Source organism: Cebus imitator, unplaced genomic scaffold (genome assembly GCF_001604975.1).
Source record: "Cebus imitator isolate Cc_AM_T3 unplaced genomic scaffold, Cebus_imitator-1.0 Scaffold10, whole genome shotgun sequence".
Lineage (NCBI taxonomy): Eukaryota > Metazoa > Chordata > Mammalia > Primates > Cebidae > Cebus > Cebus imitator.
In genome coordinates this window covers 3,154,298-3,181,020 of record NW_016107325.1, presented here as the reverse complement: position 1 = coordinate 3,181,020, position 26,723 = coordinate 3,154,298, and the positions used below count along the sequence as shown (strand labels likewise).

The 26,723-nt window shown below is 40.4% G+C and overlaps 1 protein-coding gene across 1 annotated transcript; it reads right to left on the bottom strand.

Moving 5' to 3' along the window:
- Positions 1 to 304: 304 nt before the first annotated feature.
- DAPL1 (death associated protein like 1) lies at positions 305 to 21,994 on the bottom strand. The gene is made up of 4 exons (XM_017547463.2): positions 21,868 to 21,994; positions 12,208 to 12,295; positions 8,917 to 8,977; positions 305 to 586 (listed from the first exon to the last, which is right to left on the bottom strand). The coding sequence occupies exons 1-4, from the start codon at positions 21,923 to 21,925 to the stop codon at positions 470 to 472; spliced, it is 324 nt and encodes a 107-aa protein (XP_017402952.1). The 5' UTR covers positions 21,926 to 21,994; the 3' UTR covers positions 305 to 469.
- Positions 21,995 to 26,723: the final 4,729 nt, after the last annotated feature.

Genomic DNA, 26,723 nt, shown 5'->3' with positions numbered 1-26,723 from the left:
TTATGTGGGAAATTGGAAAAGACATTTCGCCTCAAGTGAAAGCTTGAACATCCTTAGATAAAGAAACTGAGAAGAGTCACTTCTTATGTTTGCACTGGATATTGGCCTTTACCAAGCCCAGTCTACTCCTCCCCAGCCTCTGCCTTCAGGGAGAACTCAATGTGGGTGGACCAATTCAGGGTCAGCGTGAAGAAGAGTGCTTATGCAGGGAGGTATTCTGGAGGCTTCGCTTAGTCTACAGAATTACACATGCAAACATCAATGGGATCCTGACCTGGACCAAAAAGAGGCACAGGGACATGTCGGATTTACAAGTTAGGATGCTTTATTACCTAAAGTCAAAGGGGAAGATACAAAAGCGGTTTTATTTACCAAGCAAGAGCAGCGGGCCTGGAAAGCTTTGGCCCCTTTTGCTAAGCTGTCAGATGTTTGAGGCAGCTGGCCAGACGGCTGTGTTTTAAATCCAGGCTTAACATTTTCGAGGCTGCTGAATAATGTAGATCCTTTTCAGTGGAACAACCTTCTCCAGAGCAGGTGTGGGTTTTTGATGTGCCGTGTGCACTGTTGCTGTAAATTTATGGTTGAGCTAAAGGTGAGAAGGGAAGAAAAAATAAGCATATTGGATCTTCTTGGTCATGAAATATTAAACAAGTAGAAAGTGATGTGGTTGATCAAGGGAATCTCAGAATTTTGTTTGGTTATTTGATAATCTCTCTCTTTTTTTTCTTCCATACTATTTCTAGCCCTGAACCCAAGGGAGTATGTTTTAACTTGGGTTTTCTCTCATTTACTGTCTTTAATTTTTAAAAATTCTAATTGACATTTTAAAAACTAGGAATGGTTAATGGTCTGCATCAGTTCTCTGTGGTGTTAGCAATTATTCTGGCACTAGTATGCATCTATGAATCACTGACTCCTAAGACGCCTACAGGGACATCGGAGAAGATCCAGAGTGGTGGCAAAAAACCCCTCAATTGTCAAAAGAAATAAAGAACCTCTGAAAGAAGTTAAGAGGTGTTAGGGTTGTTTATTAGGTGTAACTATGTACATTTGCTATTTTTTGAGGTCAAAAATGGTGTGATATTGGCCATTCCACATGGTTCCATCTAAGCCCAGTGAAGAGAAGGCTGAGGGATGGTTTACTAGCCTCAGGGAACAAAAGTTCTCATTAGTCTTCTCCACAGAAGACATCTGTGAGTAAACACACTTAAATAGACTTATTAACACAGGCTGAGACTTTATGACAATAAGAGACATTTCATATGGAACCCAGAGATCTTGTGGAATTTACATTAATGATAACTTAAGATAGAAAGCATGCCCAATGCTGCTGAACACTTCAGACATGGTTTTCCTAGAGGAGAATTTGGACCCAGTGACATTTTGGGTCCATGCTAGTTCTTGGTGTCCAAGCCCATCAATATATAAAATAACCTAAAGAAACCTCCCTTGGCCAGCAAGGAAGGGATGCCTCAGCTCAACAGGAATTTAACTTATCACTATTGAACTTAGATGCCCTTGCCTTGACACACAAATTAAATAAAAGGGGAGATCAACTGTTCATGACCCCAGCCATCACATTGTTTATGGTTTGTTTGGGCTCTTCTAAGCCCGGAAAAACATGTGCCTTATATTTCTTCTCAAATGTCTCTGCCCAAGCCCGAGTCACACAGCAGTCCCTTTCATATGAAACGTAACTCAAGAAGTCCTTTCTTCTTGGTTTTAAAAAATTAAACACACTGGAAGAATATACACTGACATGTTAGCAATGGTTACCTCTGGGGATAGAATTATGGGCAATGCCTAGTCTTTTTCTTTGCTTTATTTATCAGTACTTAACTTTTTTTTCTTTTACAATGAGCAAGTACAAGTTATACAATAATTAAGCCCAAGGAATATCTCTGCCAACATTCTAGCAGAATGGAAAAAACCATAATGAGGTATTGATCATAAATGTTGCATGGGAATCTAGAAAAGAAATGATGACTTTTTTTTGGTCAGATCAGTTATCACCAGACGTGCACTTTACAATGTGGTAAGGGCAGAGTGTGTTGTTTTGCTTTGGTTTTCATTTAACATTAGATCCGGAAGGAAATTTAAGAGGCCACTGACTTCAGTAGTTTACTTCCAGACTGGGTATCTTTAGTCTCAACTAAAATAGAGGAATTATTTCAGGTTAGCTTTAAATCACATTTGAGAGATTGAAGGTAGGAAGAAAAATTTGACAAGTTAGTTAAGGTAAAAGGGGGTGAGAAGGAAAACAAAAAAATACTGATATAACAGAAATTTGGGCAATTAGCCAAGGTGAGGTAGGGTAAGAGGACAAGTTGGGACTGGAACAAAGAAAGCCACGTGTTGATTGTTGTTCTTAAGTGTGAAAGAGAAGATGGGTGGAGATGGGAAAAGACAAAGGAAAGGAGAGTGGTGTTAGAATAAGTGGTAGAAGGTACTTGCTGCTTAGTTCGACACTAATTTGTTATTTGATCACCTCCAGGGTGATGTCCACAACTTATGCGCTACATTGTTTGGGCATTTAAAAAAAGGTGGTAAAATATACAAAACAAAATTTTTCATTTGAACCATTTTAAAGTGTGTGTACAGTTAGACTAGCGGCACTAAATACATTCCCATTATTGCGCAACTATCACCACCATCCACTTCTAGAACTTTTTCATCATCCAAAACTGAAATTCGGTACCAATTAAACAGTGACTCTCCATTCCCTTCTCCAAGCCTCTGGACACCACCATTCTACTTTCTAATGTAATCATGCACTATTTGTCCTTTTGTGTATGGCTTATTTCACTTAGCATAATGTCTTCAAGGTCCATCCATGTTACAGTATGTGCCAGGATTTCCTTCTTTTCTAAGGCTAAATAATATTCCATTGTATATACATACATACTATGTTTTGTCTATCCATCATCCATTGATGAATACTTGGTTAGGATCTGTTCACCATTTGGCTATTGTGAATGATGTGGCTATGAATACTGGTGTACAAATATCTGTTCAGAGTCCCTACTTTTAATTCTTCCAATATATGACAAGACTATATTGGAAGAAGTAGAATTGCTGGAGCATATGGCAATTCTCTCTCTCTCTCTTTTTCTTTTTACTTTTTGAGTTGAGGTTTTGCTCTGTCACCTAGACTGGAGTGCAGGGGTGCAATCTCTGCTTGCTACAACCTTGAACTCCCAGGCTCAAGTGGTCTGCTTGCCTCAGCCTCCCAAGTAACTGGGACCTCAGGCATGTGCCACCATGCTGGGATAATTTTTTAATTTTTAGTAGAGACAAGGTCTTTCTATGTTGCCCAGGCTGCTCTCGAACTCCTGGGCTCAAGCGATTCTCCTGCCTCAGCCTCGTAAAGTGCTCGGATTCCAGTTGTAAGCCACCGCACCCAGCCTGATATGGCAATTCTATATTTATTTTCTGAGGGACCACATATTGTTTTCCACAGCAGCGGTGCCGTTATACATTCCCACCAGCAATACAAAAGTGTTAAGGGTTACATTTTAACTAAGGTATTCAACTGAAGTTCTAAAAGCACTGCTCAACTTCTAAGAAGAGAAATGCCACAGATTAGAATATTTGGGAAACAAAGTCAGCCCCTGTGGCCCACTGGCCATCTGCGAACTGATTAGGGAAAGTTTGAGAGAAGAGAAAATCAACAGGATTGAGAAGGAAGTAGAAATAATTCTGGCAAAGGTAATAGAGAAACTACCCATAATTGTGAAGCTATGAGTACAGGTTTTGGGCGCCAGGAATCGGGTTTCAAAGCAACTTGAAAATATGATAAAAGGAAAGTCAAGTTCTCTCTCTCATCTCCCTACCCGCCTCAGTCAGGAGCATCCTGAGGCAGGTCTTGGGTCTGTGGGTGAGGAGACTATAAAGAATCTTCCGTCAGAGTTGGTGAAACTGTCAATAAAATGGTCAACTCCTAAATGTACTAATTCCCTGTTCTAGGTTTTATATCAATGGAGATAGGAAAAGTTTATTTTCAAGTCTAAACTAGAAATAAGTAGAAATAGCTTTCCAGAGTACAGGCTACAACCAGCTGTGTTTTAGTCTGACATTTTAACTTTGGGGAAGCTGTGGAATTTTCATCATTAGTCTTTGTAAAACAATCGTGTTTGTAGAATGAAAGGTGTTTCTTGTCTCATTCATTAGGGTAAGAGAATCTAGGGTAACCCTACGAGAGAAAGAAATCAAAGCCAGTATACGTACAAGGATCCTGCCTTGCTGCGGCTCCATTACAGGGGCAACGTATTGAACTTGGAAAGTGGATCAATAGAAACTTCCGCATTGAGAATTTACCTTCATCTTGGGTAGCTGCGACCTGAGAACCTATATTTTTCATTTCAGAGAAAAAGCAAAAGAAGTATGACAAAGGTCTTTATGACTAGAGCCGTGAAATTCTAGATGCAAGAAAATCAGCTGCAGGTTTTGTTTCAGAGCCCGGAGTTGGGTAGTATTAGCACACTGGCAGCGCTTTCATTCATCTTTCCAGGGTGTTAACTTCCAACTTGAATGTTGGCACTTAAATTTCCACACCCCGTTAAGCAAAGTGCTTAAAACAAAACATTCAGCTCTTGTCAATGAAATTCAAGGATACTCCTACAGTGATATTAATCTGCAAAACGAGAGAAGCCTTTTAAAATTTGCAGATGCCTTTGATAGTTTTCTCTCCCCCAGGATCCCATTTCATGTACATCTCACTGACTTTGGCAGTGGTGACCCAAAGTCTGGCAGCTTGAAAAAAGTAACCCCAACTTTCACCAGGCTTCTGCATTCCACCTCCACACCATAACGCAACCCCATGACTGATGTTTTAACTAGATACTTTTATGTTCTGAGAAGTTTCACAACTATTGCCAAATTTAACTGCCATGTCCAGAGGATTAATATATTTGGCAGTATCATCCTCGTTCACTCCCTGCCTTAAAAGAATTTTTTAAAAGTAAATGAACAAGCACAAATCCCAGAGAAGCTACGTGACATCTAAAAGGTCAAATACTTCTAGGTAGTGGGTGGAACTTCGGCTAAGACCAGGTCTTCCAGATTTCTAGCCTAGAGAGCTTTTGGGTTACATAACCTGTTTTCTGCAGGAATATCATGTCACGTGTTCTGGATGGGAAACATGAATTATCTTATTATTTAGGGCTTCAAGAGGTGGGGAAGGCTGGCTGGAGAGTTGGGGAGTAAAGGAGAAATGGGGTGGGGTGGGAGAAAGCAGTCTGTGGGGAGGGAAGAGGTGGGGGCTAGATTCTAGGCTGCTTCTTACTTTGATTTACACAATTCCAGCCCTTTGGGGATTATTTTTCAATCTCCCAAATCTGAAACCCCATGTTGATTTTAAAGTAGGAATCCAGAGATGAATAGCATACAGATAAAATTTTCCTGCCATGGTTGAATGGTTGATGAGATCCTATGGAGAGGGGTTGCTTTAGAGACTTAATTTCTTAAAATAAGTATGAGAAAGAACACAAAGGCCGGACGCGGTGGCTCACACCTGTAATCCTAGCACTTCGGGAGGCCGAGGTGGGTGGATCACCTGAGGCCAGGAGTTCAAGAGAAAGAACACGAATTCTTGGGACTAGATGTGATTGTAACTGAGGGCACGAACAAATGTTAATAAATGCAGAAGATATGACTCTCAATTCTGCTATTACATTTATTCTGACCAACTGTACATTGTTAGATCTCTTTGATAATACATACTGTGAGGAGAATCATTGTAATACAGGGAAAATTTCTTTAAAAAATACCTGTATCTCTGTATCTTTTATATATCGTTTCCTGTATTTTTAAAATCAGCCTATATAGCTTATGCAGCATGGCTTTTCAGTTTTAAAAATCAAAGTATTTGCCTACAGTAAAATTTATCCTTTTTAGTGTGCTGCTTTGTGAGTCTTGACAAGTACATACAGTTTGTGACTACAACCACGATCAAGATAAATAACCATCCCATCATTTCCCCAAATTCCTTCTGTTCATTTGTAATCAACCCTTCCTACTCAGCCCCAGACAACTGCTGATCTCAGTAGATCTAGTGCTCAGTAGATCTCAACCCTAAGTTGACTTTTATTCTGAAATCCTACTAGGTTTGTGGTTGAATGAGGGATCGGTGGGGGGATTTTTCCTAGCTGTAGGGAAACACATGGATCCTGACAATGTTCGTTTTTGAGATAGTCCCTTATGGTAATCTTGGAACTTATTTTTGTTGCTGGTGCTTTACGCTTTACCTGGGATTCCAAGTGATGGCGGGATGCAGGCCTGGGAACAGAAAATATCACTTGCTGAGGGCTAACTGTCCTAGCACTGTGCATGTATTATGTAACTTCATTTTAGTCTTCAACATGTCCCTGTGAAATAGATACTGGTACTCACATTTCCATTTACAGATAAGGAAAGAGGAGCACAGAAAAGTGACAAAACCTGCCCCAGGACACAGAGCTAGTGAGCGACACAGCCGGCACCGGGCAGCCTATGGCAGGTGCTAGGACCTGCTCTGCTAACCCATACCCTGTGCAATCTTAGCCCAGTCCTACTCGTCCAAACACTGAGATGAGCGCAAAGGTGTATTTTTAAAAATAGGTATAATTGCTGTTAAAAATATATGTATTTTTTTGAGAAGGAGTTTCACTTTTGTTGCCCAGGCTGGAGTGCAATGGCACAATCTCTGCTCACTACAACCTTCGTCTCCGAGGTTCAAGTGAGTCTCCTGCCTCAGCCTCCCAAGTAGCTGGCATTACAGGCATGTGGCACCACATCTGGCTAATTTTTTTTGTATTTTTATTAGAGACTTGGTTTCACCACATTGGCCAGGCTGTCTTGAACTCCTGACCCTGTGATCTACCCACCTCAGCCTCCCAAAGTGCTGGGATTATAGGCGTGAGCCACCGTGCCTGGTCTGTTAAAAATATTTCTGCATGAACCACCGCGCATGGCCTGTTAAAAATATTTTTAACAGCACACCATTTCAACGTTCTCTTATGGGTTCCAAACACAACTAATTATTATTGTTAAGTATTGTTACTTAGGGAAGAGATTGTTCTTTTTATCTTGGAAATGAAGTGATACGTCAAAGACACATGCATGTCATATATCTATAAGACACAATGTAGACTCTGTTATCATACCTAACATACAGCATAACCAGCCTTTACTGACCATTCCTTTTCAATACTTTGAGTTAACAAATATTTTAGGGGAATATGTCTATTCTATCCAGTTCCACTTACAACTGTGGGCATTCTCTTGCCCTAAGGAAGACGTGTTTAGTGGGCAGGAGCAAGAGAATGTAAGATGTAGGAGCAGGCAGCTTGAGTTACCCTGGCAGGGTATCATGCATCAGCCCTGCCTCTGAAGCCAGGAAGGCAGAGAGTCACTTATGACTTCACCCTAAATCGATCTGAGTGGAGAACCAAGCCTCCCATGTGAGAAGGCTCTGCAGCTATGGCTCATCATCAACATCTTATCTTGTACAATATCTGCCCTGTAACGTTACGGACTTTAGATATGCTGTCTCATTTCACGGTCATAAAACCAATGCTACTAACCCAAACAGCGTGCAAAGAGGTTACTCTGTGCTGAGACTCTTCCAAGACCTTCATGTCTGTGAGCTCACGGTCTCCACATCCAACCCTATAAGCTGCGCACTCTTCCTTACCTCCATTATACACATGGAACTGAAGCACAGGATAAGTCACTTGCTCAAGGTCATACAGATGGTGGTGAAGCCAGTGCCAGATCAGTGCAGCTAAAAGATTAGCTGCACTAATCTTTTTCAAAGGCTGAGCTGGTGGTTCTCAGACATCTGATTTTGGCTGCAACAGCAAGTCTTCCTTCTACAGAGGATGCTCTGCCCCGTCCCTTCCATAAACATGGCAGTAGCTGAAAGAGTGGCTCTTTATTACCTTGACTATAATGTACCTGCCTATTAGACGTAGAATAAGGGCCCTCATTCAGCTCACCTACAAAATTTGAAAATGAACTTTTGAATTTAGAAAACCAAACCACTGTCTATTTGGTAAGAGTTTTCTGAGTTTCTAGAACTACTTAGAAAGAATTCAGGATACGTGGCCAGATGTGGTAGCTCATGCCTGTAATCCCAGCACTTTGGGAGGCCAAGATGGGCAGATCACCTGAGGTTAGGAGTTCGAGACCAGCCTGACCAACATGAAGAAACCCCGTCTCTACTAAAAATGCAAAATTAGCTGGGTGTTGTGGTGCATGCCTGTAATCCCAGCTATTTGGGGGGCTGAGGCAGGAGAATCGCTTGAACCCAGAAGGTGGAGGTTGCAGTGAACCGAGATTGTGCCATTGCACTCTAGTCTGGTGAAAAAGAGCAAAACTCCTTCTAAAAAAAAAAAAAAAGAAAGAAGAAGGAATTCAGGATATAGAAGTAAAAATAGTCCTGGTCAACTACGGTTATAAACAGAGTTATATACCCACCTGGTGCCTAGCCCTCCTCTAACCCTAGACCATACAACGCTCTCTACCACCCACCCTCTCCTCGAATAAAGTATCTCCTTAAAGGAATGTGGGGGCAGGGAGGAAGGTCAAAAACTGCTGAAGCCCCACGCCACAGGCTGCCTTTTATAAAAACATGCCAAGGTTTCCGAGAAATATTTGGGATGGAAAGTACCTTTCTACAAATTCAGCATCATGATTCCCACTTTCTTTTTTATTTTTGAGATGATTTGTTAAATGAACACTTTAAGAATTTGAGAGAAACAGCTTCTCCCACTCAAATCACTTTGTGTTCCTCTGACTGAGAACAAATTCTTTCACAAGGACATCAAACCTTTGGCTTGGAAAAAACCTCAGTGGTCATCAGCTCATTCACCCATGCAGCCGGATCTGCTGGGCAAAGACTGATTTGGAGCATCATGTGATTTGCCCACGGCTTACCTTCTCCAGCGCATCACTCAGGGCATCCAGCGTCTGTATTTTGGCAACGTTTGCAATGGCACTGTGAAGATGAAAAGAAACTTCAAATAGGACTTAAAAACCTTCTTACTGAAGAGACCACGTGATTTATACAGAGGGCTGTCTCTCTGGCCTTTTAAGCTTTCACCCTGCTTGGGAACATCTAGAAGACACAGATTTTGCCTCTGTGTACCCATGTGCTGCTACACACAACAAGCTTTGCAGGCCAAGTTACAATTACTGCTTTTTTTTTTTTGAGATGCAGTTTCGCTCTTACTGCCCAAGCTGGGGTACAATGGCGCAATCTTGGCTCACTGCAACCTCTGCCTCCCGGGTTCCAGAGATTCTCTTGCCTCAGTCTCCTGAGTAGCTGGGATTACAGGTGCATGCCATCATGCCTGGCTAATTGTTTGCATTTTTAGTAGAAATGCGGTTTCACCATGTTAGCCAGGCTAGTCTTGAACTCCTGATCTCAGGTGATCCACCTGCCTTGGCCTCCCAAAGTGCTAGGATTGCAGGCGTGAGCCACCGCACCCGGCCATTACTTTTTTTTTTTTTTTTCTGATTTTTTAATTGAAATATGTACAAAAACATGCACATATTATAAGAGTATAGAATGAATAAAACTGAAACTGCTAGTCAAACCAGCTGCCACTAAGGATAACCACTAGCCTGACTTATAGCCCCAAAGACTAGTTCTGACTGTTTTTGTACTTGATAAAATGAACCATCTATAGCTCGTACTCTTTAGTGTCTGGCTTCTTTCTCTCAGGCCAAGTTATTTTGTAGGAGAGTTTCAATCAGGGCCAATTCTACAGCACAATGTCTTGAAGAAACTCCACACTTGGCATATATATTTTTTTTCTGGATGCTTTGTGTTGGTTCGTAAAAGCTATTAGGAAGTAGACATGGATTGATGACGTTTGGAAAATTCTGGTCTAGGGCATATTTTTTAAAAGCTATTCTCTAAGATGACATAAAAAGGAATGTTTGTCCATGAAGACAAGGCTTTCCTAACCTGTGCACTCATGCCCTGCTAGGAGATGTAAATAGGAGAGGGTATATATGTGGAGTTAATGATACTTAAGCCTAGGGTCTCCCACTACAGTGGTTCCTTCCAAGGCCCTGGGAGGGGCCCTATCCATTTCATATTGGTCATTTTTGTTTATTTTTCTTTAAAAAGGCTCTGAAAGTCTGTATGTTTCGAGCTCCATGTAACCTGTTTCTGTCCCTGGTACTTAGGGCAAGAGCTCTCCTTTGCTGTTTAAGTTCTGTAATAGTGTAATTCCTGTCATTTAACCACTATTAGAAAACAACTGAGTTTTTTTTTTCTTTCTTTTTTAAAATTTTTCCCATGCTGTTCTCATGACAAACAATTGACTTTTTTTTTTTTTTATTAATAAACAACTTTTTATGAACTATTACTACAAAGAACTTCAGCAAGAGGGGAGAGAAAGTTTAGTGACCTTTTAGTAAACATTTTTAGCTTAACAGTCTTTGGGACCAGATAGTTTTTTAAGAAAAACAAAAATGCTTATAAACACCATTGCTCCGTATTCAGCTGGTGTACACTAAAAACAAGATGATGGAAATACATGTTTTTAAAGCATTTCCACAGGAAATGTTCATATTTTTCATGACATTCTAAATCATTTAGCAATTACAATGCTACATTAGCTAAAACACAAGTATTCTTTATTGCACATTTCAAAGTAGTAAGGATGCTATAGCTTAAAAGGTGATTTTTATTTAGGGAAGAAATGGCATTTCTGAATTGTTTGGCTCAAAACTGCATACTGCCAAGGCAGCTTAGTTCTAACAACAGATCTTTTAAAATAAACTTGGATTTTGAAGCCAACGAAATCCTAAACAATTGACTTTTTAAAGAAGGTTCTAATCACCACCTTATTACTCTCTAGCCAACTCCGCTGCCTGCATTGTTCAGCAGATGTTAGACTTAATAGTAAGTCCCATTTTTCTGAGATGCAGAGAAATGAATGCCTGTCCATTGGCTGCCTGCTAGTAAGTAATTTCCAAGACAAGACGCTTTAGTTCCTGAGCCCCTGGCTTAGGCAGGTTAACCAGTGTCACAATAAGCAGGGCGCATGCTTGAGTCAGGTTTTAGATACAGAAATAGGTCTCAAAATTAATCAGCTTGCAATTCAATTGCAGTCTGATATCACTTACAGAATGCATTCACTGTTCTAGGAATTGTCCTAGATGCTGGGTCAGAAGATAAATAATGTGTGACCTCCACTCTTGAGGACATACAGCTTCCCTTTTGTTATGTGATGGTTAGTTTCTGATATCAGAAATAACAAATAACTTGCTGCCAATGGGGCAAATCTGTATTTCATTCTAAAGTGGAGGGAGACAAATCCTCAAAAAATTTCTTCCCAGAAACTGGGAAAAAATATTTAAAGTGATTTAAAAATAATTTTATAGAAAAGAGTCAGAGAAGTGCAATAGTCTATTTCCATTCTCTTTCTGAGATTGTTTAACTCTTAAGGAGATGCCTTGAGCATCAATTCCTTTTGAATTACTCAGTTCCTTTTGAATTACTCATCAATTGATCTGTGGAAATCATTTCAAAATAGTCTCTGAAGCACTCCTCAGAAAGAACCAGTTCTGCATGTTTCTTGCTTTTCAAAATGCACTGGTTTTTCTTACCCAAGGCTGAGTGGTTGGGCCATTTGCGAACCTGATCCAGACCACAGCTCTGTGCTGAGTTCTGAGATGGCGCAGGCATCAAGGTAATGGCAGAAGGAGCAGGGGAAGACTGCTTGGTGCTTATGTGCCTTCTGGCTATGCCAAATATAGTGACCATTATTTTCTAAATAATTCAGTGACGGATTTACAACAGAAAAGACATTTATTTTTAATTCAGGACATTTGCTTCAGCAGAAAGCATATTATGAAAACAGGGCCAGCCTAGGAACAATATTTTAAATGCTGATCTGAAAACAGTCTAAAAGGATGGGGGTCAGATTTAGGACATTTAGGACCGTGCCTATTAAGTGCAAAGCCACTGGGCTGGGAGCAGAGAGAAGAATGGGTGGGGGTCGTGATGGGAGCCCTCTCAGAGAGAGCCCTCCAGCGGGTAGCCACCACCTTTCCCTACCCCTCACTTCAGGTCATCATAGATCACACCCCCACCCTCCACCCCCTTCTCTAGCTGAGGCATAGGGAGCCTTGGTTTGTCCTAAAATAACTCCTGGAAGCAGAGTTATTCAAAACTCCTCAAGGTGATGGAGAAAAATTAAGAGTCCCTACCTTGTTTTCTCAAATCCTGTTTTTTTAGTATGTCTCTCCAAGATGCCAATTTCTTGTTTTTTGGAAATTCTCATTCCTCCAGCTTTTACTACAAACAGATAAAAAACCAGCATGAAAGTTAGAACAGTGAGAGAAGCCTTGCTTTGTTATTAAAGGTATGACTTTAGATTTGAAAAGAATTTTTGAACTTATTTTTTTAAAGATCTAAACTTTCATAAAACAACACAATAAAACTATGTGTGTGTATATATATATATATACACACACACACACATATATATATAGGTTAATATATATATATATTACACACACACACATATATATATATATATATATAGGTTAACCAAGTGTGGGTGGAGGAAGGGCTGAGAGCTACTTGTTTATGCTCAGAGAAGTGGAACCAAGGCTGATAAGGCAGAAGGTTACACCTTAGATTTAGGGAGGAGAATAACAACATGCTCTCTTAGGCATTTCACTGAAAAACATTTTTTCTTATTATCAAACCAATTACATTCTTCACAATAGCAACCGACAATTACAATATGACCCTCTGTTTTCCCACCAGATTAAAGTTGTGCGTGGCTTGCATTTTTTTTCCCAACCAAAGCTTTCAAAAGCCAGATTCTGAGAGAAGAGCCAAAAGACAGGGCACACAGTGATAAAAGGCATTTAATTCAACAGCGGTGGTTCTGATTCTACCAGATACCACCTTCCCTCCAGACCCCAAAACTCGGGTGTTGGCCAAGCTCAGATGTTCTAATGAGTAATTAAACTGCATTAATAATCCTGCCATTCAAAAGATCAATTAGTGTTAATTAGGCTACAGATGACCTAACAGCAATTCAAGTGTTTAACAATGTCAGATGAAATCAACTTTCGAAAAGGAACAATCCATTTCAGATAGCAAGTCAAAGCAAATACTTTTTTTCTGTTCCCAGGAAATTTGCACATCTAAAATCTGACAAGCTCAAATGAAAAAAAGCTAAATGGCCATGATTTGTTTGAGCCTGTTAATTCTTTTTATGAAAATGCCAGATTGGCAATTTTCTAAAACTGTGGTCCAATAAAGTGAAAAACAAAGAAAACCTATTTTATTTCTCCGTGCCCTTGTGAAGTGACTTCATCATTGTCCTTTAAAATTATTACTTAATTTATCGTCTTGGTTATGTTATCTGCATAAGGCACAAAATTCACAAGGCAAAAAATGGTCTGCAGTCTCCCTCCTACCATTGTTTTTCAACTTCCTAGATGGTTTACCTAAGTTTATGTGTAGAATAAGGAATAACTGTGGAAGCTTATAACAGTAGCAGTATCTTGGGAGATAATCTAGGAAGTTGGGAAACAATGGTAGGAGGGAGACTGCAGGCCTTTTTATGCCTTGCGAATTTTAAAGTGGGAAACACAAGGTGGGATTGCCTGACTCAGGTTGAAAAAAGAGTGCAAAGAAAAACAGAAGCCCTCCTATGACACTGAAACAGATCCTAGTGAGGGACTGATGAATGTTCTAAAGAAAATTTATGAAGATGGAGATGATGATATGAAGAGAACCATTAATAAAGCCTGGGTGGAATCAAGAGAGAAGCAAGCCAAAGGAGACACAGAATTTTGAGACTTTAAAGTCCTTTCAGGAACTATGATGTGATGTGGAAATACTGATGTTTCCAATAAGGGAATGCTGGTGAGCTGCATATATAAATTTGACAGATAGCTATTTACATAGCCTTCTAAGAAAGGGCTGTGAATTCTTCATTTCCTACTGGATTATTTATTTAAATAAAATACGCTTGTTAAACAACAACAAAGAAATACAAAAAAAAAAAGTATCAGCCTAAGGTACACATTGCTCTACATCTTATTTTCTTCATGTAATCACATATTTTAGAGAAAATTCCATATCTATATTTATATCTACATCTATATCTCTATATATCATTTGTGTGTGTGTGTGTGTGTGTGTGTGCATGTGTGCGCGTGTGTGTTTTGATACAGAGTTTCGCTCTTGTTGCCCAGGCTAGAGTGCAATGGCGTGATCTTGGCTCACTGCAACCTCTGCCTCCCCGGTTGAAGCGATTCTCCCACCTCAGCCTCCCAAGTAGTTGGGATTACAAGCATGCGCCACCACGCCTGGCTAATTTTGTATTTTTAGTAGAGACGAAGTTTCTCCATGTTGGTCAGGCTGGTCTTGAGCTCCCGACCTTGCTTCGGCCTCCCAAAGTTCTAGGATTACAAGCGTGAGCCACCATGCCCGGCTGTGTGTTGTTTTTTTTTTTAACATCTGCTTTAACATTTTTTATTATATGAACATCCTGTGTTTACTTAACCAGTTCCCTAATGTTGGACATTGCATGTGTTTTTAATCTACTGCTATCACAAACAATGCTGCAATAAGTATCCCTTTGTTACCGGAAAGAGGTGTCTTGATCCAGACTCCAAGAAAGGGTTCTTGGATCTTGTGCAGGAAGAAATTCAAGGTGAGTCACAGAGCTCAGTGAAATAAGCGTTTATTAGAAACTACTCCATTACAGAGTAGGGTGTCCTCAGAAATTGAGTGCACAAACACACTGTTTTTCAGTTTTTCTTATATAGGGGTCTTGTGTTTGTAAAGACTAAACTGTGACTACATGCAGGTGAGCAGACGGCATGACAAGATTTATTTTTCTACTGATTTAAAGAAAACCACCCTTGACATTTTAGTGTGTGAGTACATCAAAGCATAACTGTTATTATCTTGAAAGCATTATCATTATGGGTATTGGCACATCTGGACTTTCTGTTGTAAGAGTTTGTTCTTGCAGGCATTACCAAGCTGCTTCCTCAGCTGTAAACATCTTAGCACCGTGGGGTTGTGACTTGCTCATTTTAAGTTGGAGGTGATTTTAAAATGGTGTCACACTGGCTCTTTTGGGCTGTTGCTCTCCTAAAGTTTTAGATACATAATTTTGCACAAATACAAGCACACCTGTGGGGCAAATTCCTAAAAGTGATCTTGTTAGTTCTTAAGAGTATGTGCATCTGGAATTTTGTTAAATCTTGCCAAATTTCCCTTTGCAGTTTATAGTTGCACCAGTTTATAGTCTCTCCAGCCACGATGACAGTGAGTGTTGCCCCATACCCCTGTTAACAATGCGAGCTACAAAGCATTTGGTTTTGTCAACCAGTAAGTTAAAAAATAAAGGTATCTCACGGTTTTAATTTGCATTTCTCATTTTTTATTAAAGGTTGGGCTTGGTTCTATGCTTTAGAAGCCATTTGCATTTTCTGTAAGCTGTTCAAATCTTTTGTCCTTTTCAATTGGATTGCTAGTCTTTTCCCTGTCTTTTTCTTATTGACTTATAGGAGCTCTTTTTTTCATGAGATACTTGGCAAATATAAAATATTATGTTGTACCGGTTACTGCTTTTTGACTTTATTAATGATGTTTTAGCCAGTCAGAAATTTGCTGTTTTTATGTGACCTTGTCCATCTTGCATGGGTTTTGTATCACTAAGGAAATCTGATGTCTTACCATTTAACCATTCTTGCATTCATGGAATAAACGCCATGTGGTCATTTGAATTGCCAAGTTAAAAAAAATATTGATTTATATATATAAGCCTCAGAAAATGCTATCTTTATACATTATCTGCTTTAAATTGTGTGTTTATATATATATACATACATACATTCTTTATATATATAAATTCTTTATACACACACAGCACACAAAGTAATCAGCAACAAAAATGAAATTATATGGAAACATTTCTGAATAGCTGCAGAATACAGGTGAAATAAATCAAGGGATGGACTTTTTCCAAAAGAATTTTTGAGGAGTGTGTGCCTCTGTATGGGAGATGGTGTCTGTCTGCTCATAGCACTGTTGTTTAATGCTAAGAAGAATCAAATAAGAGCTCTGGGGCTTGGGCCTTTGATAGACTTCCCCAGTAGTTTTCATTCTCCTTATGACAAGTGCCTTTCATACATGGTGTGCTATGATTATTTTCTTGTTAGTGTTTCTTTTGCTTTCCCTGATGCTATTATTTCTACACAGTTTCTTCTACCTTGACTAATTACTATCACCAACTATAGAAGCAAAATTTTTGTAATTAAAATGAGAAGACCTGGCCGGGTGCAGTGGCTCATGCCTGTAATTCCAGCACTTTGAAAGGCCCAGGCAGGTGCATCACCTGAGGTCAGGAGTTTGAGACCAGCCTGACCAATATGGCGAAACTCTGTCTCTACTAAAAATACAAAATTAGCTGGCATGGTGGTGGTAGCCTGTAGTCCCAGTTACTCCTAGGGATGCTGAGACAGGAGAATGCTTGAACCTGGGAGGTGGAGGTTGCAGCGAGCCAAGACCATGCTACTTCCCTCCAGCCTGGGTAACAGAGCAAGACTTCATCTCAAAAAAAAAAAAAAAAAGAAAAGACTTTTGGAATGTTGAGTTCCATACCACTCATTTGGAAGGACATTGACAATCTGAGAATCTTCAGAGGTGAATGACTAGGGTGAAGGCAGCCATGCCACATGAGGAACTAGGGAATCTGGTAAGATAACTCCTGAAAAAGCAAAGACTCAAGAGAGCTTAGGGCGTCATCTTCAAAGAGCTGAAGTGCTGTCATGAGGGCAGAGGAGCAGTTTACTGGTGAGGAAACGTTACTTAGGTTTGGACAAATCTATTCCTCCTAAGCTCTGTGACTGTGAGCAAGACACTTAAGATGCCTCTCAGACTCAGTCTCCACATCCTTCAACAGGGAACAATACTGACTATTGCTGACAGGATTGTTCTAGAAAACAGAGGTGACATAAGAAGCCGGTGCATGGTAGGCACTTACTAATTATGAATTATTATTTATATTTATTTTACATGGTTCCAGAGGTGAGAATGAAGACCAAAGCCTAAGAGTTGCAGAAAGACAGAATCTGGCTATTGTAACAGCTTGTGTAATCAATGTGAAATAGATTGCCTAATACGATAATGAGTTCTTATACCTTAATGTATTAAAGTGAAGGAAAGAAGTTATCTTGTCATGAACACCTTAGGAGAATTTTGGGGAATTCAGCAGAAGTTGAACTAGATTATGTTTATTATAAAGTCCTTATTATAATTTAAACTCTTCTCATCTACTTCCGAAAAAAATCCATCACTCCTTTCCTTTTGGAAAGAACATAAGGCACTTAACAAAGAAATCTCAAAAGAAAATTTTAAAGATCATAAACGTGGGAGTTCTTCATTCTTAGGCACAATAAGATAGACATTTTAGGAAGAAGAAGAAAAAAATCATCTCCATAAGATTCTTCCTTCCATCTAGCAGTCTTTAAATCCCTCCGTTATAGGTCAGTGGGCTCTAACTCAGCAATTTAGGCATCATAAGGGAAACACACACTGGATTTCCAGAACACAGTTCTTGTACCAAACTTGTTCTGGTAGCTAATCTTACTTGGTCATCCATGTACAGTAGAAAGAAGCAGAAGAGAATACCCCTAGACTACAGATGGATGCACTGATATAGATTTGGGCTCTCACCGAACTAGGGTGATTGAACCAGATGGAGTTAGTTTGTGGGAGGGTCATCTTAAAAGCTCTGCTGAGAACACCATTCACAACGATCTCCTGGGGTCTAGACAAGCCATCATTTACAACCCAACACAATCAGGTTCTTGCTTATTTTGCTTAAACCAGATACTTCTGACTCGAGAGAACTTTTCAAGGTTTCACTGCATCTAAATCAATCAATTTAAGTTTGTAATCCTTGACATAACTCCATGTTTGGGGCTATCTTGCCTTTTGAATGTTTGCAGACAGATCAACTGGAACTGGGCAAAGTAAAATATGAACTGATTTAACATTTTAACAGAATTTTGAGTACAAATATGCAAGTTAAGACTTTCAGTCCTTTCAATAATGAAGACGAACTAGAGATAGACAATGTTAAAAAGAGAGATGCTCTTTCAGATAGTTTCGCTAGAAAACCTAAATTTATGTGGGGAAAAATGAAGCTTTGCTTTCCCGTCTCTGCATGAGAATTATAGCTTTGTGACTGCTTTTGTGGTTTATAAATTTTTAAAAAAACACTGTTTAGTTTAGAATTCTAATACTTTTCTAGTTAAGATTTTCCAATCTTTTTCACAGTTTTTGGTAGAGAGTAGTGAAGATAAACATAAGCCTGCAAAAAAAAATTAGACTTTTTCCTTTACAAATCCATGGACAATGAAGGTGAAAAAGCTGAAGGGCACAAAGATTTGTGCAAACTCTGCCTTGTGACTGAGAACACCTATTTGAAGATTTAATGAAAAGTTTACATGTTTGCAAAATGCTTACTTTGCATGGACAATTTGTCAGCAAATTTTAGCCTGCCAATCGAGACCCCCAAAACCCTCATTAAGAGAAGGCTGTGGAGAAAACAGCAAAGGCTTTCAAGCGAGAGGGCTTTGGCATGGGGTCACCTGCATTTTCCAATTCCAGCTCCACTTCACACTAGCTGTGTGGCTTTCGGCAAGTCCCTCAATCTCACTGAGTCTCCGTTTGCTCCTCTGTGAAACACCACCTCTCTGCAGTGCTGTTGCCACGTCTAGAAGTCTCTTTGCTGTGCCAGGTGCAGTCGGCACTGAATGGCAGCTATTCCTGCAGTCCTCAAATCCCTATCCCATGGGGCAGCAGGAGGTGAATCTCACAGGCTCTCTTTTCTAACTTCATGGCTCTGGCCCGTTCCAATTCCCACAAGTTGACTTGAGAGGCTCAAGCCTTTGGAGTGTGTGAGGGTTTTCAAAAGATCCTGGTCCATATGCAGTTTATGGTTGTTCTCCATTTTCTGCATTAGTTTTACAATTGGGCATACTCCCCCCTCCAACTTCCCTCTCTCTTTAATGAGTCGGAAAACATATTCTCTTTAGGTTTTCAGTGGCAACCCCTCCAATGGCTCAGATTCATTTGGCTTAGACCCAATTAAAAAATGCAGGAAATAGAGAAAAAGTAATGAACTACTGCTCTTCTTTCTATTCACCATATATCTGGCTTCCTGGGATCACCTTCTACTCACACATTTTTGGTGCTGCTGTTCATATAATGGGGTTCTTCTGAAAGTGAGAGTGAGACAAATCAAGAAAGCAGAAAATTCCAAGCTATGCTTACCAGAGTCCAGCCCACCTTGTGTTTTATGTAGTCCCATTTTACAGCATAAATGTATAACCAGTGCTAAGAGAGGTGCAATATATTATATTAATATGCGTTAAACGAAACCACTGCCCACTCCATACGTAGGTGAGAAAGAGTTGTAGCTGGCTGACTTCTGACTGATTTATTTACTTATTTCTTTTTTTTTTTTTTTTTGACTGAGTCTAGCTCTCTTGCCTAGGCATGATCTCAGCTCACTGCAATCTCTGCCTCCCGGGTTCAAGCGATTCTCCTGCCTCAGCATCCTGAGTAGCTGGGATTACAGGCATGTTCCACCACGCTCGGCTAATTTTTGTATTTTTAGTAGAGATGGGGTTTCATCATGTTGGCCAGGCTGGTCTTGAACTCCTGACCTCAGGTGATCCATCCACCTTAGCCTCTAAATGTGCTGGGATTATAGGCGTGAGCCACTGCACCCAGCTGAGTGATTTCATTTTTAACTGTGATGGGATAGGCACATATTTTTTCCATTGAAGTTTTCTTCTGTTCTGACTACTGCCGTAGTGTCTGATGCCCCACCAACATGAGGATGTCTTGAATTTGGGAGTGGAGGGGGTGATAATTTCTCTTGACAGTGATGTGTTCTACCAGGCCTGCATTTTAAGGGGGCTAACATTCAGGTGCCAGGTAGTTTACAAAGATGATCTCCTTTAATCATTACAACAAACTTACTAACTAGATGTTATTTATTGCATCCTGTTTCAGAGATGAGGAAACTGAGGCTCAGAGATGTGGAATGAAATCGAGGTTTGAAGCCAGGTCTGTCTGATTCCAAAGAATGTGTATGTCCCACCCTCCCCACCAAATCACATTGTCTTCCCACTTGCAGGGATCCGTATTTTGCTTATAAAAATCAAGTGAAAAATTAATAGAATTTTGGCACTTAATTGTTTTTGTTCCATAAATAAAATTTTGCACCACCACAAACAGATTCAGACTTAAAATAAGTACCAACACAGGCTGAAGGATGACGCTTCTTTGTTCCCTCGTGCTCAGTGGGGAGGCAAAAGTCTGCCTTCATCTCCATTCTAATTATCCAAAACCTCTTATCTGTAGTGTCACAGTTCATAATAATTAATTGTCATGCCAGAGGCATTGTGACATGCTTGATGGAGTCATGGTGTGCTATGTACACAGAGTAATTAGCAATCATTAGTGGAGGGGACAGAAAGTTCCCAGTGGTTTCATTCAAACTTTCATTTGGTTAAGTTTATCTCTGTGTTCTTTCTGCATAAATATAGTTTAGCAAAACAGGTTTCGGCTTAGCCATTTTATGAAGGATTGGAGTGGAAATGACATGAAGAGAATGGAAGTTCTTTTTTTTCTTTTGTCTTTGTCTATGTAAGGAACCTCTCTTCCAATGATTTGCATATATATATATATATATATATATATATCTTGACTATTGGCTAGCATCATTAACTTTAAATACAGGTAATGTTAAATTTGATTACAAACATAAAATGTCAGTAATCTGCCAGAGGAGATCAGAGCAAGATGTCTAGAAGTGGAACTCAGAATGAGTAATAAAAATCTGGACTCTTTTTGGCTAGGCTACTGACCAAAGAGCCACTGAAACAATGTTACATTTTGACTCTCTGTGAAGACAATACCTGCTTTCACCCTCTGCAGCAAAGATTATTGAAGTCACCTTGGCCTAGAGGTGCCAGAGAATTAGATAATAAATATGTTTTGTAAACGGAGAAAGGCAAGAACAAAGCAGGCAAGCTTTTGAGGTCTTTCTTAAGGAAAAAAGAAGGAAGACAGATGGAAGAAAAAAAAACTGACGAAAAATAGGCCTATACACCTCAGCCAATCTATATGAACATATGGTTAAGTACAATAATACTAATTTCCATATTCCAGAGTCAATATAGATAGCGTAAATTAAAAAAAAATTGCGGATGCTTTGCAAACACATTGACAGGTACCTTTTCCAGTCAGCACCCTCAAGCCCTGTGTCTTTATCAAAAAGTACTTCTCAGCTCTTTAGCAGGTAAACTGCATCCCTGATAACACCACCCAGCCCCAAAGCCTGAGGAGGGAGAAAGAAATGTGACTGTGGTCCTCTGTGCAGAAGCTGGCCTGCCTGGGTAGGAAGTCAGAGGATGTACAGGCATCTTGGGGAGACTGAGTCTTATCGCCGGAATCTAAGGAGAAAGGTTTCCATGGTAGCAAATCATCTTCTTGGTGTGGATGTGTCACTGCTAACCTACAGCCAGGGAGGAAAGGTACAACCTCTCTATCTATGCCTTTCCGCAAGCACCAGATCCATAGGCTCCCATAGGTAATTAGGCTTTAACTCACTGGGGGTCTCACAAATCCCCAGGTGGCTTCACACATAAGCTAAGAAGGATCAAAGAGATAGAAGGAAGTCAGGCTTTGTGGAGTCAGAGTAATACTGGGGAGGCAGAGAACCTTTGTCCGTTGGGGTGCTCTGTGGAAGGCATTGCCAGAAGAGGGGAGCCAGCAATAGTCTGCAGGACTGAGGGCAGGTGGTGGCCTACCTGCGGGAGGATGACCCCCTTTCCGGGGGGACAGCAGGTCTTGCACTTCATTTGCCATAGTGCGTGCCAGTGCCGTGCCAGTGCTGGTGCTCTGGAGGCCGAATGCCAGCTGTGGCTGCCCCAACACCGCACCCGGCTTTATACAGGCAGGGGGCGGGGCCCCTTAAGGGCGTTGCTGAGCAGCAACAGGGCTTCTCATCCAGCTCTCTGGGAAACCTGCATCTCCTTGGCAAGTTTTCTTTTAGAAGACTTTCTTCTTCCCTTCATCTGGGAAGGCAAAGCAGATGTCTACAGAAGACAGGATATCCTTATTTCCTTTCACAGGAGGAAAGGGAGAGGATGGACTTAGTGGAATTCTTTTCTTTCAAACTATTGACCCCTCGAGTGCATAGTGTGCACCTACAGTGTAACAGGCTTTTGTCATATCTGGCGTGACAAGGAGGGCAAGACAAGCTCTTTGCTTCAGGACACCTGTAGTCTTTCTAAAGAGACAGGTAGAGAACAAAGTGCTTGCCTTTGTCCCAGTTTTTGCAATTGTAATCATTTATACTAAGAAAATAATTGGAAATGTATACAGAGATTTCTGCACAAGGATGGTAATCACATGCTTCTTTTCTTTTTGAAATATTGATGGGAATTAACATAAACATCTCCAAATACAGAGGGATAGTTAAGATGAGTCAAGGTCTTGCTGTGAGAGTACACCTTACAAATCATGTTTCAAATTATACTGAATGATGTAGAAATATTAACAATAAGATAGTGAAAAAGTAGACCCGAAACCAGTCAATGCCAATTTTGTTAAAAAGGAAAAGTACAACTTGAAGCTTAGATGTTATTGAAATTCTAGTGCCAATAAAAATTTAGCATATGGCAGATACTTACAAATGTTTCTTGGTTCTTCAGTACAGTTAAAAAACAACTTGAAGAGCAGTTGTCTGCTCTTCAAAAAACACTGTTAAGAAAATAAAAACAAACTACAAACTGGGAAAAAATATCTGTAAAATACATTTCTGATGAAGTACTGACATTTAGAATATATAAAAAATTCTTACAACTCAATAATAAGAAAGCAGACAACCCAAGTAAAAAAGGGCAAAAGAGGCCGGGGGCGGTGGATCACGCCTGTCATAGCAGCGCTTTGGGAGGCTGAAGCAGGAGGATCACCTGAGGTCGGGAGTTCAAGACTAGCCTGACCAACATGGAGAAACCCCTTCTCTACTAAAAATACAAAATTAGCCAGGCGTGGTGGCACATGCCTATAATTCCAGCTACTCAGGAGACTGAGGCAGGAGAATCACTTGAACCTGGGAGGCGGAGGTTGTGGTGAGCAGAGATGGCACCATGGCCCTCCAGCCTGGGCAGCAAGAGCAAACCTCTGTCTCAAAAAAAAAAAAAGGGCAAAAAATTTAAACAAAACTTTACAAAGTAAGGATATTGACAACACATAAGCATATAAAAAGATGTTCAACATCATTTAATCATAGGGAAATGCAAATTAAAGCCACAATAAAATACCACTACATATGAATTAGGATGGCTCAAGCTAAAAAAAAAAAAGGAAAATACAAAATGCTGGCGAAGACACAGAGCAACTGAAACTCTCATACATTGCTGGGGGAAATGCAAAAGAGCAAAAGTGCTTTAGAAGTCAGTTTGACAGTTTCTTATAAAATTCAACATATACTTAGTATACATGACTAACAATCCAATTGCTAGGAATTTTCCCAAGAGTAACAAAAACTATGTACACACAAAACCCTATGTGCAAATGTTTATAACAACTCTATCATGATTGCCAAACGTTAGAAACAACCCCAAAGTTCATCAGCTGTAGAATGGATAAACAGATTGTGGTGTATACATATAATAGAATATACCTCCGCAATAAAAAGGGAAACATGGATGAATCTCAAAAGCATCATGCTAAATGAAAGAAGCCAGACTAAAAGTAGCTACTTCCTGTATAATTCCACGCACATGACATTCTTGAAAAGTTGAAACCCTAAGAACAGAAACCGGATCAGTGATTGCTAGAGAGCAGTTGGGGAGAGTGGTTTAATTACAGAGGTGAGGAGGGGATTTATGAGGGTGATGGAAATATTCTGGATCTTGACTGTAGCGGTTGTTACATTCATCATACATCGTACACACACCACCTTAAAATGGTGAATTTTACTGTATGCAAAATATGCCTCAATAAACGACAAAAAAAATCTGTTTCTAAATAAATGAATCTAAATACTCCAAAATGTGAAGAGTGGCATTCTTTAGGTGGGATTATTACTTGCTAATTTTTAAATCTTCTTTCAGTATTCTGTATTACTTTTTAAATAAATAGAAACTAATAAAGTTTTTTTTCTGAGGGAAAAGTATTCTAAAGCATTGTGACAAACGTAGGTACATGCTTTGGGAGCAAAGAAGAAACATTCATATCATCTGGCAGATATTTCGTGAGTGGCCTTTCCTGCAGGGCCCTGGACTAGGGGCTGGGGTTCAGAGATGGGAAACCCTCCTCCTTGCTTTCAGCGATCTCGCAGTCTCATGGGGGATATGGACAAGACGAGAAGGCTAAGAGAGTTCCTTCTATGATTGACAAGGTGTACTGTGGCGTTATTCTTCAGGAATTTCTGAGAAGATGGAAATGTTTGTATCTGCTCTGACTAGAGTTGTAGCCACAGCCACATGTTCACCTCAGCACTTGAAATGTGGCTGGTGTCACTGAAAAACTGAATTTTTAATTTTATTTAAAATTAAATAGTCTTAATTCATAGACATAGAAATAGCTACATGCGGCATGTGACTATGGTATTGGACAGCATAGGTATGTAGCATAAAACCTAGATGTGTGATTGTTTGTTGCCCAGATTTTATTGGTTATCCTCTATATCTGTGAGCCGCGGAAGTACAGAAGGCAAGGAGGAAATCAAAGCACAGCTGCTCCTTAGGAGAGCCTGCACCTCGGACAGCCTAACTGAGGTGGAGGAGTGAGTGGTTGGACCATATAATGCGTGCCCAAGCACAGAAGGCTTCTTTGGGGAAAATGCCCATTGGTTTATTCATGAAGTAGTGTTAAATAGGCTTTCTTTTCATGTCATTTGCATGTAAAGCCTTCAGTTCATAGATGTACGCTGTGACCCTCTGCAGGGGGATTTAGTAGGCAGCATCTGCAGAGCATTTTTCATCATGAAAACCTTTGTTCTCATGGCCCTAGAAAAACAAAACCCTTAGAGGGCCAGGATTGGTGGCACACGCCTGTAATCCCAGCACTTTGGGCAGCTGAGGCCAGCCTATTGTTTGAGCCCGGGAGTTAAGAGACCAGCCTGAGCAACCTGGAGAAACCTCATCTCCACAAAAAATACAATACAAAAATCAGCCCGGAGTGGTGGCATGTGCTTCTAGTTCCAGCTACTTGGCAGGCTGGGGTGGGAGGATCGCTTGAGTCCAGGAGAGTAAGGTTGCAATGAGCCAAGATCATGCCCCTGCATTCCTGCCTGGGCAATAGACTGAGAGCCTGTCTCAAAAACAGAAACAGACAAAAAATCCCCTAGAATTTGTGTTCCTGGCTTGGTGAGGTGGTGTGCACCTGAAGTCCCAGCTACCGGGGGAATCGAGGTGGGAGAATTGCTTGAGCCCAGGAATTCAAGGGCAACATAGCAAGGTCTATCTCAAATAAATAAATAAATAAATAAGAAAGAACCTGTGCTCTTGAAATCCAAGGTGGAAAATTCTGATCCAAGGTCATGGGAGTGATGGGGGTGATGGAGAGTGATGGTAAAAAATAAGAGCCAAGGACCAAGAGTATAAACAAGGTAATCATAATCCATAGGAGGTCCCCTCTCAATTCTAATCCCCCAGCTCAAAACATTCACCATGGACATCATTGGCAAATAGGTAAGATGCCAACTTGTTTTTCCTTTATCCCCAAATAGAAAATATAGAAAAGTTTATCATAGGACTGTAAAGGGAGATATACAGCAGAGGGGTATAACCTATAAGGAGAAAGCCTGTTTAACGTGGAAGCGTGAGTAGAGGAGGGGCAAAAGGGAAAATGAGGCCAGTATGGCCTCCTGGGGGCCCAGCACATCCTTCCTGTACCGCCACCCTCCCTGCTTCCACTGGAGGAGGTCCCAACTCTGTCTCCCTCTGTGCATGCTTAGGAGCATGGGGCAGCCCCAAAGCGGGGTGGGGTCTTCTCTTGCCTTCTCTTTTTGTTCATCATGAAAAGCCCAGGTCTGCTTTGTACACTGTGAGGTAAGTGGAGCCTGAGTTATTTACTCCGGGGACATACTGGAACTTCCATCAGGGTGAAAGTCTCGTGGAAGGAAGGCAACATGTTATTACTCTTTAAATACGCTTATAAAGCTCACTTTAAAATTGGCATTAGTCTAGTTAACTGCAAGAGGAGAGCAGTTCATGCTAGGACCAAAGTGTTTGAAATTGTGCTTCGTAATGCTAAAAGCCTAGTAAAATGGATTCTCATGATGTTGAGGTTGCCAGAAGCTTTCTGTCTTTTAAAATGAAAGATGGTATAACATTAAAGACATTAATCATATTTTAAAATCATACAATGCTTTCATCGTAGTATTGCACTTTCTTCTTTTACTTTATATGTTGGGAGACATTACCTTCCTCATGAACCAGTATTTTTGCAGTATGCATCTAATTTTTATATTTTCTTTATTCTCTTAATGTTAGTTACATGCTGTCTCTAATGCTAAGTTCTGAAAGTATGAGAAATCTATGTTAGAAATTAGGGGCAAGAGCCGGGCGCGGTGGCTCAAGCCTGTAATCCCAGCACTGTGGGAGGCCGAGGCGGGTGGATCACGAGGTCAAGAGATCGAGACCATCCTGGT